At 42.3% G+C, this 16,884-nt stretch overlaps 1 protein-coding gene across 1 annotated transcript in view; it reads left to right on the plus strand.

The window, feature by feature from the left end:
- The window catches only part of nek11 (NIMA-related kinase 11), a 311,548-nt gene that overhangs the window by 175,718 nt on the left and 118,946 nt on the right, over positions 1 to 16,884 (plus strand). Inside the window, exons 12-13 of the mRNA XM_028817897.2 lie at positions 1,843 to 1,981; positions 10,794 to 10,918. Of these exons, the coding sequence (XP_028673730.1) occupies positions 1,843 to 1,981; positions 10,794 to 10,918 (264 nt within the window). The remainder of the gene's footprint in view (positions 1 to 1,842; positions 1,982 to 10,793; positions 10,919 to 16,884) is intronic.

The raw sequence follows: 16,884 nt of genomic DNA on the forward strand, positions 1-16,884 counted from the left end.
TTTGGATAGTCCTGAGAGGAGTGCGTTACAGTAATCTAGTCGACTGAAAACAAACGTGTGAACTAATTTCTCAGCATCTTTCAATGATATAAGAGGTCTAACTTTTGCTATGTTTCTTAAGTGAAAAAATGCTGGCCTAGTGATATGATTAATATGCGATTTAAAATTTAGATTACAGTCAACAGTTACCCCTAAGCTTTTTACCTCCGTTTTGACTTTTAATCCTAATGTATTCAGTTTATTTCTAATAACCTCATTGTATCCATTATTGCCAATCACTAAGATTTCAGTTTTCTCTTTATTTAACTTGAGAAAGTTACTATTCACAAATTCTGAGATACAAGTCAGTCATTGTGTTAGTGAATCAAGAGAATGGGGGTCATCAGGTGCTATTGATAAGTACAGCATAGCTGTGGCAGCTCACGTTGTGCCCTGAGATAATCTGACCTAACGGAAGCATGTAGATTGAGAAGAGCAGCGGACCCAGGATAGAGCCTTGTGGAACACCATATAGGATATCATGTGTCTTTGAGTTGTAATTACCACAACTAACAAAGAATTTTCTCCCTGCCAGGTAGGATTCAAACCAATTTAAGACACTGCCAGAGAGGCCCATCCATTGAACTAAGGCGATTTCTAAGAATATTATGATCGATGGTGTCAAATGCAGTACCAGTCACACTGCCAACATTCACAGTTCCTACCCTCAGTTCCACTCTCTTTACCTTCCTCCTCTCCTCCTGCCTCCGGACACGTCTCCAACCCTTCTCCTTCTTCAGAAAACAGTAGCCCCATTTCTGACAGCACCCTGTTGGCTAACAGTACTGGTGGTGGGGTTCGAAGACAATTACACGAGAAAAAGTGAGTGGCAGCGGGTTGCAAAGTGAGTCACAGTGGGTTGCTGCTCCGACAGTCACGCTCGATAAGACAATGGGGGAAAAAGTGGGTCACGACACCAGAGAGGTTGACACATAAAGTTCCTAATTCCACAGAGCTGAGGAAAGGGACCGAGGCAAAGTTATTAATACTACAGAAAAATGTGAACAAACAAGGGAGCAGAATACAACTGCAAAATTTGCACAAAAAAAAAAAATGGAAAATTTAATGCAACAAAAATATAAAAACTTGAAGAGGACCAACTCCTCTGGGCATGCTTGCTCTTATTATATACCAGCCATCCCCCGTGGCTCCGCCCACATCGTAGTGAAACATGACAGTGAGGTGGGCCCCACCCAGCTCCCCACTCCTGAGGTCCCGCCTTCCTCGGCCCGCAGCCTCTGTCTCGGATTAACACGAACATATCGCTCCAGCAAGCGAACTATGATTCTTAAGAGAAAAGATGAGAAAAGTCGCAAAATTAACCGCAATGTTCAAGCAAATTATATAAAAAAAAAAGTTCTCTCGTGAAAAGTGGACAAACATACAGGCAGACAGAGAATGGATTTATATTTATATAGAGAGAGACTGACCAAATTGACCAGAATGGAAGAGCATATGAATGTGACACGTGCAAAAGTGCTGGCACCCTATCAGTCTGCTCTTCGTAAGGATCTCATCTGCCGCCAAACACCCCCTTGTGACGCGTTAATCCCCCAACACACACACGCTCTTCCTTGCAGATGTCTTTCATGCAGGGTCTCCCCATAGATTTGTCACAATATTCAAGTCTGGGGTCTGTGACGGCCATTCCAAAACCGCCACCCTTTTATCCTGTAAGTCCTTTATCGGCTCCTTTCCAGGTTCTGTGGTGGAGGCAGTTGAGGCCACAAACCTGCTGCAGTATGTATTAACAATACAAGCTTCTATTGTCCTAAACAAATTGTATGCTGTGTGTCTTCACAGGATAGCATGAATCCGGCTGGCAAGGAATTCAATCAAAATCAGCTGTTGGCTGTCCAAGGCTGCAAGACCCTCGGTGTTCACAGGCCATCGGAGAGAGAAGAACGTGACAGGCTGTGCATGTCTGAGCCATCACCTCGTGGTATGCTATACAAATGAATCCTTTTGCTACATGTCGAGGGCCGTCTTTATTGTTTTTCCTGTTTTACATATCTGTTCACTTTTGTATTGGGCTTTATATATTTGGAAAGTAATTATGTGTGAATGAGGTTATAAATGGGGAAGCACAGCAGGGTTAAATATCCAATGTATTCATCTCCATCTTAACCAGTTCAGGGTGTATGTGGGGTGCCTCTTCCAGCAGCTATGAGGGCACAAGGCAAGAACCAACTCTGAACAGGGTGCCAGTCTAACGCAGGGCACATTCACATAATGTTGGACTTGATGGACTGAGTCTTCAGACCCCTTCACTTTCTGTACACGTTACTGTGTTGTAAAAATACTTTCAAATGGAAAAAAAATCCAATCAGTCTACACTCAGTAATCCCATAATAACAAAGCCAACACACATTCTCAGAAAGGTCTTCAAATTTATTAGAAATCCAAAACGGCAAAATTCAGTTTTAGCTGTGTGTTTTGTCTTGGTAGAGTAATATATCGCTCTACTTTCCGCTATTGTATCTATACTAATAAAAGGCAAAGCCCTCACTGACTCACTCATCACTAATTCTCCAACTTCCCATGTAGGTAGAAGGCTGAAATTTGTCAGGCTCATTCCTTACAGCTTACTTACAAAAGTTTAGTAGGTTTCATTTCGAAATTCTATGCATAACGGTTGACAACGTCCGCCATGTTAAACTTTCTTATTTATGGCCCCATCTTCATGAAATTTGGTAGGTGGCTTCCCTGCGCTAACCGAAACCGATGTACGTACTTATTTCTGTGGTATGACGCCACTGTTGGCCACCATATTGAACTTTTCAACGGTCTTTGTTACTTCTGGGCCCATCTTCAAGAAATTTGGTACGCAGGTTCCCAACGCTAACTGAAACCTACTTACGTACATATATATACATCCATAGCCTGCAGCTCGGTCGCCGTGTGAGGAGGCGTTGGGTCCCCCATCCCCACGACTCCCACATAGTTGGCTGCCTGCCTATATAAGGCCGTCAGTCGCTCCGGTCTCTTCATTCTCTTCCTTGCTTCACCACGGTATTCACGTCTCCCTCCTGATAACTGCAGCCAGTTTATTTAATCCACGACTTCTCTGTTGTTTTATTGTTCGTTTATTACAATTATAGTTATTGTGTAGGTATTTTAGACTTAGTTTACATTGTTCAGGTACCCATTTCCTTTATCATTCCAACCGTACCCCCATTAACATGTCTATGGAGGTGATCACCATCGATCAGAAAACTGTCACTTACCGAGTGGTTTCCATGCCCGGAGATGCCGCCTGCCTTTTCCATTCTCTGTGTTACATATTGTACGGCCATATCAGGCTCACTCTTGATATCCGGAGGAACATTGTGTCTTATATATTGAATGACTGGGACAGGTTCAAGGTGTGGACTGATGACGGTACAGGAGATAATTATACTACACAGGAGCACTAGAAGAGTGAAATGCTTAAGCCCTTCACCTATGGTTCTGCATGTGAGTTGATGGCTGCCGCTGAATTGTTCGATTGTCGCTTTCAAGTGTACCGAAATGGCCAAATATTTTACACCTTTGGACAACCGCCAATGCCTCTTAAACATCTTAGATTCACAGGTGACGATTTGAGTAATGGACACTTTGTTTATGAATGTTTAAACTCTCAAAAGCTGGATGCGAAGTTATCGATGAAACCCATTTCAATTCAAACGCCTCCAATTTCCAGTAAGGTTCTGCTTCGCAATGACAACAAGTCTCAGGGACAAACCCTAAAAAAGGTTGGCATTGAATTGAGGCGAGATTGCTTTTCACATGGCCAACTATACGTTGCATGCCCAAGAGTAAGCTCAGTTCGTCTTATTACAACCGGAGGGCCAAACTGACAATGTGGTATACAAAGAGATCCTTAACAAATAATTATTGGTATATTTTCCCTCAGTTTAAAAAGGTTTACTTTTCTTCTTAATAAAAATTTTAAAGCAGTACTTCGCCGCTGTGAAGCGCGGGTATTTTGCTAGTTATTAATAAGTAGCCTTTGTCAGAATGCCTAATCCCGCAGATTTACCACTGTGTATAAGGTATTACAGTATATAACTTATCCCCACCTTCCCTTCTATATCTATAACCTCAGGAAATTAGATGTAGTAAAAAGACAAGTAGGAGTTAAGTTACACATAAAATAATGTATTATTGATAATATTCATAAATAATAACAATATGCAAAGTACATTTGAATATTGGCAACCATACAACCTGGGATTTATGGAGCAGAAGAACGTGGAAGTTGGTGTACACACAGATTTATGCATCTGGATTTTTTTTTTGCATACGCACATTTCCGCTGTTGTCCGTATGCCATGTTTTAGTGTGAATTCTACACACGCCATTATGCATGAGGCCCCTGGATATTGCAGACATTCTTATAATATTACCCTTGCCCCTGTGGACATCGCCATAATAATCTTCTTCCTAGCAGACCTTCTCATAACAAATTTCCTTTTTGAAACGCATGAAACCATGCACATTCAATTAAAAATAATCAATTGAAAATCAATACATATAAACCTAAAAATGTGGCCTAGAAGATCACCATAAACGAAACCTAGACATGAACAATGTCAGCCACTAACAGAACGAATCAGTCCACAATAGTAGATACTTTATCATAAAGTTTACAACCATATAATGTCAAGAATATATTGAATCCCAGAGATTCAAAGAAATGTGGCCGATGCATTTCAAGGATTCACCTCTTCTTCAGGGCACAGCAACTAAGTGAGAAACTTGAAAAGTATATACAAGGTGGCGCACGAAAAAACTTAACCGCCTCTGACCAGCTGGCTCGAGCTATTATACAGGTGGGTGCCGTTGCGATCGCAGAGCCTCGTTGTCGTGATGGGGTCAGCAGCCCCAACTGTGCATTAGTAAGGAAGCTGTGAGTGCGTGAAAGACATCCGAAATATGTATTCTCTGCAACAGAGAATTGGAATAGTGCATGCGTATGTGTCTACCGGTTCTTTTAAGGAAATGCAGAAAATTTTTGCACAGAAGTTTCCTGGCGTAAACCTACCAGCAAAGAGCAGTATTCATGAGTTGGTGAAGAAGTGGCGTAAGACTGGGTGAGTTGCAAACTGCAAGTAGAATCGGGCCCCATCCGTTTGTACACCTGCGGTCGTAGCAGATATTCAAGAACGGATGGCCAGAAGCCCTAGGAAATCGACACGTAAATTGGCACAACAAATAAATGTTTCACGCAGGTCTTGTCAACGTGTGTTGCACTCACTACAAATGAAGCCGTACAGAATGACTTGTGTCCAAGAACTGAAGGACGACGACAAGGAGAAACGTGTATTTTATTGCACATGGCTCTGTCAAACAATTACAATTGGATTTTTGTACTGCATATCTTTCGTTTCATGTATGGGCTAAGAAATGTATTTTGACATTGGAGTCGGAGATGCTTCAGTTACCTGGTTATACATATTGTGGCGGATGGCCCGGCCGGGACACCCCTTTGATACTGGATCTGGGGGAGCAGCCAATGGATGCACACTACATCCCCCGGAACATTTGGTGGCAGCCCCCCTGGGTTGCATCGGGGCCAATACCTTGGAACATCAGAGCTCATCCCTGTTGGGCTCTGTGGCCACCGCTAGGGGGAGCTGCAAGGCTTCCTGAGCCTGTGTGGGCAGCAACGCAGCCACACCCGGAAGTGCAGCCGAATCTATGTTAGGAGCACTTCCGGGTGAAATATAAAGAGAATCTGCGGCCACTACACAGAGCGCCAGTCGGGAGGAGGAGGATGAAGCTGTCTGGGAGGAGTAGTGGAGGAAGAAAAGTGTGGTTTGGGGTGATTTACTTTGTGTGTTGTTTTGGGATTGTGTTAGGGCTGAGGGACACAGGAAGACGTGGACCTCAGCTGAAGGAAAATAAACCTATTCATTTATTTCTATATGTGCCTCCGTTGTCAGTCTGTGTCGGGTCGATGCCTATATAGCGCCTTTGCCACAATATATATATATATATATATATATATATATATATATATATATATATATATATATATATATATATAAAATATACACAGGTCCATAAATATTTGGACAGAGACCACTTTTTTTCTAATTTTGGTTCTGTACATTACCACAATGAATTGTAAATGAAACAACTCCGATGCAGTTGAAGTGCAGACTTTCAGCTTTAATTCAGTGGGGTGAACAAAACGATTGCATAAAAATGTGAGGTAACTAAAGCATTTTTATAACACAATCCCTTCATTTCAGGGGCTCAAAAGTAATTGGACAAATTAAATAACTGGAAATCAAATGTTCATTTCTAATACTTGGTTGAGAACCCTTTGCTGGTAATGACAGCCTGAAGTCTTGAACTCCTGGACATCACCAGATGTTGGGTTTCCTCCTTTTGAATGCTCTGCCAGGCCTTTACTGCAGCGGCTTTCAGTTGCTGTTTGTTTGTGGGCCTTTCTGTACGAAGTTTAGTCTTCGACAAGTGAAATGCCTGCTCAGTTGGGTTAAGATCAGGGGCCTCATGTATAAACGGTGCGTATGCACAGAAATGTTGCGTAAGAACGTTTCCACGTTCAAATTGTGATGTATAAAACCTACACTTGGCGTAAAGCCACGCACTTTTCCACGGTACCTCATACCCTGTTGTACACAAGTTCTCCACTCGGTTTTGCAGACTGGCGGCACCCAGCGTCAAAGCAGTGCTACTGTTCCTGTGTGGTTACCCTTTCTTAGATCCACATACACTAGCAAGCTTGAGCTTCGTTCACGGTTTGTTCCTGCCTCGCGCTGTATTCATGCTGGGGCTGGCGCGACACTGGAAGGATAGATGGACAGATGGATAGGATAATTAAACATTACGAAGATATTTCGATGTTCCTTAAAAGTTTTGAAGAATCGGCGTTCTAAGCTTACAGATGGCTTAACGTCTGTTACAGAGCTGATTGTGTGGCGATTGGGTATTTGGAGAAAGAAAAGGAAGGACAGGAATTGGAGGTTAGTACGTTTGAAAAAGACAGTACTTCTGTAATAAAGCATTTCATTGAAGGTCGCGTATGGCACAGCAAGCATCTTGTGTAAGACATGAACAAACACTGCGCCACCGTGTTCCCATGTTTAATAACATGCTTTAACTCATATCATGAAAATGATATCACGTATACTTCTCAGTGTTTTAATTATTCAGAGAGCTGTAATATTACGAACGTAATGGATTCTGTGTCCTGTCGGAGGAAGAGCACGTAGTGATTCAGGCACATAGAGCACACAGAAGATCAAATACACAACGAAGCATTTAATGTACTACTTTAGTTACGATGGGATTTGAGAAACTAGTAAATTAAACGATTTTAAGATGAAGTTTATGATGTTCTACTTTAATGACAAAATAAACTATGTAATTAAAGTGGAAATTTCGAGATTAAAGTTGACATTTCGTGCTTTTTTTTCCACTGTACCCTAATAAGCTTTCATATGACGCTCAGACGGTGGGCTACGAGTCGCCTTCTCACGCGAACTTTGATATGTGACAACTTTTGTATTTCGGCACTGTGCGACTTTGTGAACTTGAGCTTTCGAGTTTCTCCGACACGCTATGTCACTCGATCAACTTCCTTTTGTTGCTTATATAACTGTTTAAACCAACAAATAGTACATTTTTCTTTACCTCCATTTGGTATTCGCTGAAATTCTTCTATTTTTGCTCGTACATTTGCCATTGCCTTTTCACAGAACACTGGGCTTAAGGGATATTTATATTGATTTGCATATTCAAAGAGGCGCAATTCTGGGAGGAGTTGGAGTGGGACAGCAAGCGCGTGCACGTGCGTTTATTTCCACGTTGAGTGGGATTTATGTAGCGGAAGAACGCGGAAGTTGGCGAAAGCACAGATTCCTGCATCTGGATTTTTCTGTGCGTAAGCACATTTCGGCTTTTGTGCTTACGTCATGTTATAGTGCGAATTCTACGCACGGCGTTATGCATGAGGACCCAGGTGACTGACTTGGCTATTGAAGAATTTTCCACTTCTTTACTTTAATAAACTCCTGGGTTGCTTCGGCTGTATGTTTTGGGTCATTGTCCATCTGTATCATGAATCAATTTGATTGCTGTATTTAGCTGGATTTGAGCAGACAGTATGTCTCTGAACACCTCAGAATTCATTCAGCTGCTTCTGTCCTGTGTCACATCATCAATAAACACTAGTGTCCCAGTGCCACTGACAGCCATGCACGCCCAAGCCATCACACTGCCTCCCTCCACCGTGTTTTACAGATGATGTGCTATGCTTTGGATAATGAGCTGTTCCATGCCTTCTCCATCCTTTTTTCTTGCTATCATTCTGGTAGAGGTTGATCTTGGTTTCATCTGTCCAAAGAATGTTTTTCCAGAGCTGTGCTGGCTTTTTTTAGATGTTCTTTAGCAAAGTCCAATCTAGCCTTTCTATTCTTGAGGCTTATGAGTGGCTTGCACCTTGCAGTGCACCCTCTGTATTTACTTTCATGAAGTCTTCTCTTTATGGTAGACTTGGATATCGATACGCCCGTCTACCCCCTGGAGAGTGTTGTTCACTTGCTTGGCAGTTGTGAAGGGGTTTCTCTTCACCATGGAAATGATTCTGCGATCATCCACCACTGTTGTCTTCCGTGGACGTCCAGGTCTTTTTGCGTTGCTGAGTTCACCAGTGCTTGCTTTCTTTCTCAGGATGGACCAAACTGTAGATTTTGCCACTCGTAATATTGTAGCAATTTCTCAGATGGGTTTTTTCTGTTTTCACAGCTTAAGGATGGCTTCTTTCACCTGCATGGAGAGCTCCTTTGACCGCATGTTGTCTGTTCACAGCAAAATCTTCCACATGCAAGCACCACACCTCAAATCAACTCCAGGCCTTTTATCTGCTTAATTGATAAGGACATAACGACGGACTTGACCACACCTGCCCATGAAATAGCCTTTGAATCAATTGTCCAATTACTTTTGAGTGCCTGAAATGAAGGGATTGTGTTCACAAAATGCTTTAGTTGCCTCACATTTTTATGCAATCGTTTTGTTCACCCCACTGAATTAAAGCTGAAAGTCTGCACTTCAACTGCATCGGAGTTGTTTTATTTCAAATTCATTGTGGTAATGTACAGAACCAAAATTAGACAAAGTTGTCTCTGTCCAAATATTTATGGACCTAACTGTGTGTGTGTGTATATATATATATATATATATAGTATATAGTATATATAATCAAAAACTAAACAATTAAAAGAATTCCAATGTGTACATACAACCATACAATTTAAAAATATTACACTACCTATCATACAAGGCCAGGTACTCACAGTGGTAGATCCACCAAAACCTAATTCCCCATAAACGAAAACTGTATTAAAATAAAAAAGTAAATACTAAAGACAATACATAATTGGAGGTGAAGCTTACCTCAACCATATATTAAAAATACGCACTGAGAAACTCTTGAGTAAAGACCTAGTAAAAGGGCTGAAATGAAACCAAAGAGGGGAATACAGACGGCGTCATGTATAACTAACAGTAGCAAGTGCAAAAAATTAAAAAAAACAATTTACGTCATCCACTACACGTGCATCACAGAGCCCAGTGACTATCAGAACGGAAATGGCAACAGGACGCCAACCCAGACTTGGTGTTAAATCACAAGAAGCAAGCCAAATCATGCGACTCATTTAATCCAATGGGGTGTAAAGTATTTAATTGAAAAATCCAGTGTGCCACCCTACATAGCAACAGCTTATTGAAGTTACCCCAACAGGGTGGTGGGGGGCGGGTTAGGGGGGTCTTTACAGTTTCAAGGACAACAGATCTGAGGTCTGAAACTTTATGGTTGAAGGTAATAAAGTGCTTAGACGCAGAATGCTTAGTGGAGTTTGTTCTGATTATTACTTTTGTGTTCTGCGAAATAATGACGAGTAGAGCAAATAGTTTTGCCAATGTATAACACGGGGCAAGGGAATAACAGCAGATAAATGACACCTTGGTGTTTGTCCTGACATGTGGTATGAATTGTGGGACCTTCAATACACAAGTGTGTGCCTTTCTAAATGATGTCCAACCAGTTCAGTTGGCCACAGGTGGACTCCAGTCAGGTTCTTGAAATACCTCAAGGACCATTAAAGCCTACAGGAGGAGCCTGATCACAATTTGGAAGGTCACTGAAAAGGGTCCGAATGCTTCTAGGAAGGATAGATTTCAGTTTGTGATTTTTAAAATAAATTTCCAAACCTTTCTGAAAACATGTTGTCACTTTGTCATGATGGGTTATTGAGTTTAGACTGATAGGTAAAAATGACATATTTATCTATTTTATCTTAAGCACAGTAAAGTGTGCAGAAAGCGAGAATGAATAACCAGTCAAGTATTTATGGCTTCAGGGGGCGCTAGAGAGCATCAACAGGGTCAATTTAAAAATGAGCATGGCCCAGGAAAACAGAAAACGCCAAATGTGATATCCGAGGTCCTGCCTGGGCACAGTGTGCTGTGCAGGCTGCCATGAGGTACCACAGGGGTACCAGATATCTGTGGAAGGAGCAGCCCAGTAGTAAAGAGATAGTGTTTGTCCAGGACGCTAGGGGTGCATTATGGGGGTATATTTCATCATACTATTTATTGCCAGTAGATGGGGCTCTTTCAGCCTTTTTTTAACAGTTTTGGTGACCAAAGAATGCAAAATGACTTTGAAGCCAAACAGACAGCGCTGCTCATTTTTAAACTCTCTTCACATGGCCGATCCTTCATGTGCTTCACAGAGATACCAGAAGATCCAGAGATTGCTGAGCAATATTACTATGAAGATGGCTTTGAGTCGTGTTCTGATGAATCCGATGAATTTGAAACCGTGGATGAAGAGACCGTTTACAATACGTGTGAGCAGGTGAGACATTTTTATGCTCTCTAAGAATTTATAACATTGTCATTTTTAGGTTTTCCCAAAAACGAAGGCCAAAACCATAAAACTCTCCCTAAAACCAAAACTCACCAATGCCGGTTTAATTTAAATATTGTAGCACTGCTTGGTGCTAAGGGTGGCATGTTCGCAGAGTGGCAGTAAAAAGACCTGGAGCTCTACCACATACTGTATCTTGGGATCTCCAGCTGCTCCAATTTCCACCCACAGCCCAAAGACGTACAAGTTTAGAAATGAGGACATTAGAGGATCAGCTTAAGTTGGACGGTTGGAAGACAAAGTCAGAGAGGCAAGATGGCGTTGGGGTATATTGGGAGAAGGGTACTAAGGATAGAGCTGTCAGGTAAGAGGAGAAGAGAAAGGCCTAAGAGAAGGTTTATGGATGTGCTGTGAGAGGACATGTAGGTGATGGGGTGACAGAGCAAGAGGGTAATGCGGGCTCTGCATCGGTCTGTCGTGGTGAAAAAGGAGCTGAGCCGCAAGGCAAAGCTCTCAATTTACCAGTCGATCTATGTTCCTAATAATAATAATAATAATAATTCATTACATTTATATAGCGCTTTTCTCAGTACTCAAAGCGCTATCCACACAGGGAGGAACCGGGAAGCGAACTCACAATCTTCCACAGTCTCCTTACTGCAAAGCAGCAGCACTACCACTGCCTCACCTATGGTCATGAACTATGGGTAGTGACCGAAAGAACGAGATTGCGAATACAAGCGGCTGAAATTACTTTCCTCCGCAGGGCGTCTGGGCTTTCCTTTAAAGATAGGGTGAGAAGCTCAGTCATCCGGGAGGGGCTTAGAGTAGAGCCGCTGCTCATCTGCATCGAGAGGAGTCAGATGAGGTGGCTCGGGCATCTGATCAGGATGCCTCCTGGGCGCCTCCCTGGTGAGGTGTTCTGGGCACGTCTAACTGGGAGGAGGCCCAGGGGAAGACCCAGGACACACTGGAGGGACTATGTCTCTCGACTGGCCTGGGAACGCCTTGGGATTCTCCCGGAAGAGCTAGAAGAAGTGGCCGGGGAGAGGGAAGTCTGGGCATCTCTGCTCAAGCTGCTGTCCCCGCGACCCGACCTCGGATAAGCGGGAGACGATGGATGGATGGATGGAAATATAGAGCCATAATCATCTGAATATCTCTCAGAGATTATCATCTTACCTCTACGAAGTGGAAACGTCGACATTTGATTGCAGCAACCTGTGCAAAGTCTGACTTGTTAGACCCAGCCAGATTATCACATGACTGGCGTGTACAATGAATTTTTCGTTCCATGTGCCAGCTGCAAAGTAACTTATATTGAATTTTTTTAAGAGAAAATATATTATTATTGTTTGTTATATATATGTACAGTACTGTGCAAAAGTTTTAGGCAGATGTGAAAAAATGCTGTAAACAAAGAATGCTTTCAGAAATGGAAGAGTTAATCATTTATTTTCATAAATCAACAAAATGCAGTGAATGAACAAAAGAGAAATCTAAATCAAATCAATATTTGGTGTGACCACCGTTTGCCTTCAAAACAGCATCAGTTCTTCTAGGTACACTTGCACACAGTTTTTGAAGGAACTCGGCTGGTAGGTTGTTCCAAACATCTTGGAGAACTAACCCCAGATCTTCTGTGGATGTAGGCTTCCTCACATCCTTCTGTCTCTTCATGTAATCCCAGACACACTCGATGATGTTGAGATCAGGGCTCTGTGGGGGCCATACCATCACTTCATACCAGGACTTCTTGTTCTTCTTTATGCTGAAAATAGTTCTTAATGACTTTGGCTGTATGTTTGGGGTTGTTGTCCTGCTGCAGAATAAATTTGGGGCTAATCATACGCCTCCCTGATGGTAGTGCATGATGGATAAGTATCTGCCTGTATTTCTCAGCATTGAGAACAAATCTCCAACTCTATTTGCAGAAATGCAGCCCCAAACATTCAAAGAACCTCCACCATGCTTCACTGTTGCCTGCAGACACTCATTACTGTACCGCTCTTCAGCCCTTCGACAAACAAACTGCCTGCTGCTACAGCCAAATATTTCAAATTTTGACTCATCAGTCCAGAGCACCTGCTGCCATTTTTCTGCACCCCAGTTCCTATGTTTTCGTGCATACTTGAGTCGCTTGGCCTTGTTTCCACGTCGGAGGTATGGCTTTTTGGCTGCAACTCTTCCATGAAGACCACTTCTGGCCAGACTTCTCTGGACAGTAGATGGGTGTACCTGGGTCCCACTGGTTTCTGCCAGTTCTGAGCTGATGGCACTGCTGGACATCTTCTGATTTCGAAGGGTAATAAGCTTGATGTGTCTTTCATCTGCTGCACTAAGTTTCCTTGGCCGACCACTGCGTCTATGATCCTCAACGTTGCCCGTTTCTTTGTGCTTCTTCAAAAGAGCTTGAACAGCACATCTTGAAACCCCAGTCTGCTTTGAAATCTTTGTCTGGGAGAGACCTTGCTGATGCAGTAGAACTACCTTGTGTCTTGTTGCTGTGCTCAGTCTTGCCATGACATGAAACTGTCTTCACAACCTCACCTTGGTAGCGGAGTTTGGCTGTTCCTCACCCAGTTTGAAGCTGTTTCTGTTTCAGTTAATGACTGCGTTTCAACCTACGTGTGACATTGATGATCATTAGCACCTATTTGGTAGAATTGGCTGATCAGACACCTGACTAGAATCCGACAAAATCTCTGACTTTGTGCAAGTGGACCTATAAGAATTGATGCTGGTTTGAAGGCAAAAGGTAGGAACACCAAATATTGATTTGATTTAGATTTCTCTTTTGTTCGCTCACTTTGCATTTTGTAAATTGATAACAATAAACAATCATTATTTATATTTCTGAAAGCATTCTCTGTTTACAGCATTTTTTCACACCTGCCTAAAACTTTTGCACAATACTGTATGTATTTATTCATTGCATTCGCGGTCTGAATCACAATCTGATTGTATCGGTGGTTACCTACCAGGTAACGCTTGTGGTTGGTCAGCAAGTCGGCTAACATCCGCCACGGTGCCCTCTTTCAGTTGCGAGAAGCAGATCATTGAATGGTTGAATAGTTTACTGTCAAATAATGCAAAGAGTACGCGACACGTTTTTCGCCCTAATTGTGGGCTCATCAGGCGTACACACTCACTGCACCCCCCTCTCGGGGAATCGAACCTCGGACGTCAGGTTTGTTCATTTGACAGCATGTAGATCGAGGTAATTACATTTTTGGCATTCGTAGTATGAATCACAATCTGATTGTATGGGTGGCAGTGAGTGTGTACGCCTGATGAGCCCAGAATTAGGGCGAAACACGTGTCGTGTACTCTTTGCATTATTTGACAGTAAACTATTCAACCATATATATATATATATATATAGTTGAGTTTTGCATAATAAAAAATGCTTTTAGTTAGTAAATTAAGTAACACCCTCATTTATATTGGCATTAGGAACAAATGTACTTGTTTTCTCTGTGGCAGTCAATGTGTTAAGCTAAATCATTTTTTTGTAGGTCCTGTTCGGTGCAGTTGGTGCCCCCTCTTACCTTTCAGAGAAAATGATTTTGTGTTAAAACAAACTATGCGTTTTTATTTTATTGGTGCTCTCTTATTTGTGAGCTTCGTTATTATTTCTTTGAGAGAAAACTGAATGTGAAAGATCAGAAACAACATCCAGGTTTTGCAATAAGGCCAGACGGTCGACAGCATTTGGGAATTCGCTTAGCTTGATTTCAAACCTGAGGGTCGGCAGTAAGATGAATTCTTCTCTTGCAAGTTTGGGGATTCGTTGTTTTGTTGAATATATGCATAAACCTTGCAATTTTGGTTGGAGCTGAAGCATTAAATGAGACAAAGGTAATACTTCTTAAGACAGGATAAATCCAGCTGTTCACACGCTGTGTCCTCCGCTCCCAGGATAAATCTGAAGCTGTTAATACTCGGAGGCATTTAGCAAAGAGGGCTTTGTTTTACGTTGAAAATAATTGGGCTCACAGGGAAGATAAAGTGGCATGGCCTCCTTTTCCGCTCAAGGAAGTGATAACGTAAGATGGGGGGGGGGGGCCCTCTTTCTTCGTGCATGTAGGTGCGTGTTGAAGAACTGTTAACGTTTCTGTTTCAGTTTCAGCTGTAACTACACTTTAACAATCTGTTAATACATGTGCTGTTTAAGATCAGGCTCAGGGTCAACTTCAAGTTTTTTACCATGTGAATGAAATATGACGATAGCTCTAGTGACCATAGTGCAGCACAAACCGCAGATAATGAATACAAACACTGCGAGCCAATGCATCATCAGATGACAGATAAGAAAACATGTCAGAGCCACTCATGAAGTTGTCAGTACGAGCCGTGGCCTTGTGACCAGAGGGTGAAACTGTCCTAGATCAAAAGGTGCAGAAGCTTAATGGACCATGCAGGATGGCTGAGGTCTTCAGTAATACTACATTTCGGCCCTTGGGCTCGGTTTGATCCCTCAGCAGAGATCAGAGATGTGGTCTCACTAGTGCAAGCTGTAATATAACGTCCCTCAATTTCTGTTCTGCAGTTTTAACAATAAAAATTTAACAATAAATCCTAACATTTTTTTGCCTATTGCTTCTGTTGCTCAGATGATGAGAACATTGTGTCAGAATAAAATCCTAAGTCCTTTTCAGAGGTGGCTCCCTATAGGTCAATGTCTCCCATCCCTGTGTGGCATTTTGCACATTCCTAAGTTATGCTGCATTTTCTATGTGTTTGCCCATTTTGAGGTTTGTTCTCACTGTCTCATCAATATCTGATATATCTCCAGCTTTAGTATCATCAGCACATTTCACGGGTTTACTAACTCTACCGGGCAGCACGGTGGCACAGTGGGTAGCGCTGCTGCCTTGCAGTTGGATTCATTTCCCGGGTCCTCCCTGCGTGGAGTTTGCATGTTCTCCCCATGTCTGCATGGGTTTCCCCCCACAGTCCAAAGACATGCAGGTTAGGTGCATTGGTGATTCTAAATTGTCCCTAGTGTGTGTGTGTGTGTGTGTATGTGTGTGTGTGTGTGTGTGTGTGTGTGTGTGTGCCCTGCGGTGGGCTGGCGCCCTGCCCGGGGTTTGTTTCCTGCCTTGTGTCCTGTGTTGGTTGGGATTGGCTCCAGCAGACCCTAGTGACCCTGTCATTGGGATATAGCGGGTTGGATAATGGATGGATGGACTAACTCTACCTGAATCTATAATATTAATAAATATATCCAGAAAAGTAGCAGGTCAAGGACAGGCCCCCTCAGAGACCCCACTGATACCCCTAGTGCCTTATCTTATCTTGTCTTGTCGTATCTTACCTTTTCATTTCTTATCTTGTCTTATATTAGCTTATATTACCTTGGATTTCTTTCCCTTGTCTTATTTTATCTTGTCTTGTCTCAGCATCCCTTTTGCCTTGGCTTATCTTATCTTGTCGCATTTTGCCTTGGCATGGAGCTAGACAGTTTAACATCTGTGGCAGAGCGAAGGGCGCTCAGCAGACTCCTATCAATCATGGAGAATCCACTGAACAGGATCATCTCCAGACAGAAGAGCAGCTTCAGAGACAGACTGCTATCAATGTCCTGCTCCACTGACAGACTGAGGAGATCGTTCCTCCCCCAAACTATGCGACTCTTTAATTCCATCCGGGGGGGTAAACGTTAACATTTAACATTATACAAAGTTATTGTCTGTTTTTCACCTGCATTATTATCATTCTTTAATTTAATATTATTTATTGTATCAGTATGCTGCTGCTGAAGAATGTGAATTTCCCATTGGGATTAATAAAGTATCTATCTATCTATCTATCTATCTATCTATCTATCTATCTATCTATCTATCTATCTATCTATCTATCTATCTATCTATCTATCTATCTATCTATCTATCTGTCTGTCTGTCTGTCTGTCTGTCTGTCTGTCTGTCTGTCTGTCTGTCTGTCTGTCT

The sequence above is a fragment of the Erpetoichthys calabaricus genome, chromosome 13, assembly GCF_900747795.2.
Source record: "Erpetoichthys calabaricus chromosome 13, fErpCal1.3, whole genome shotgun sequence".
Classification (NCBI taxonomy): domain Eukaryota; kingdom Metazoa; phylum Chordata; class Cladistia; order Polypteriformes; family Polypteridae; genus Erpetoichthys; species Erpetoichthys calabaricus.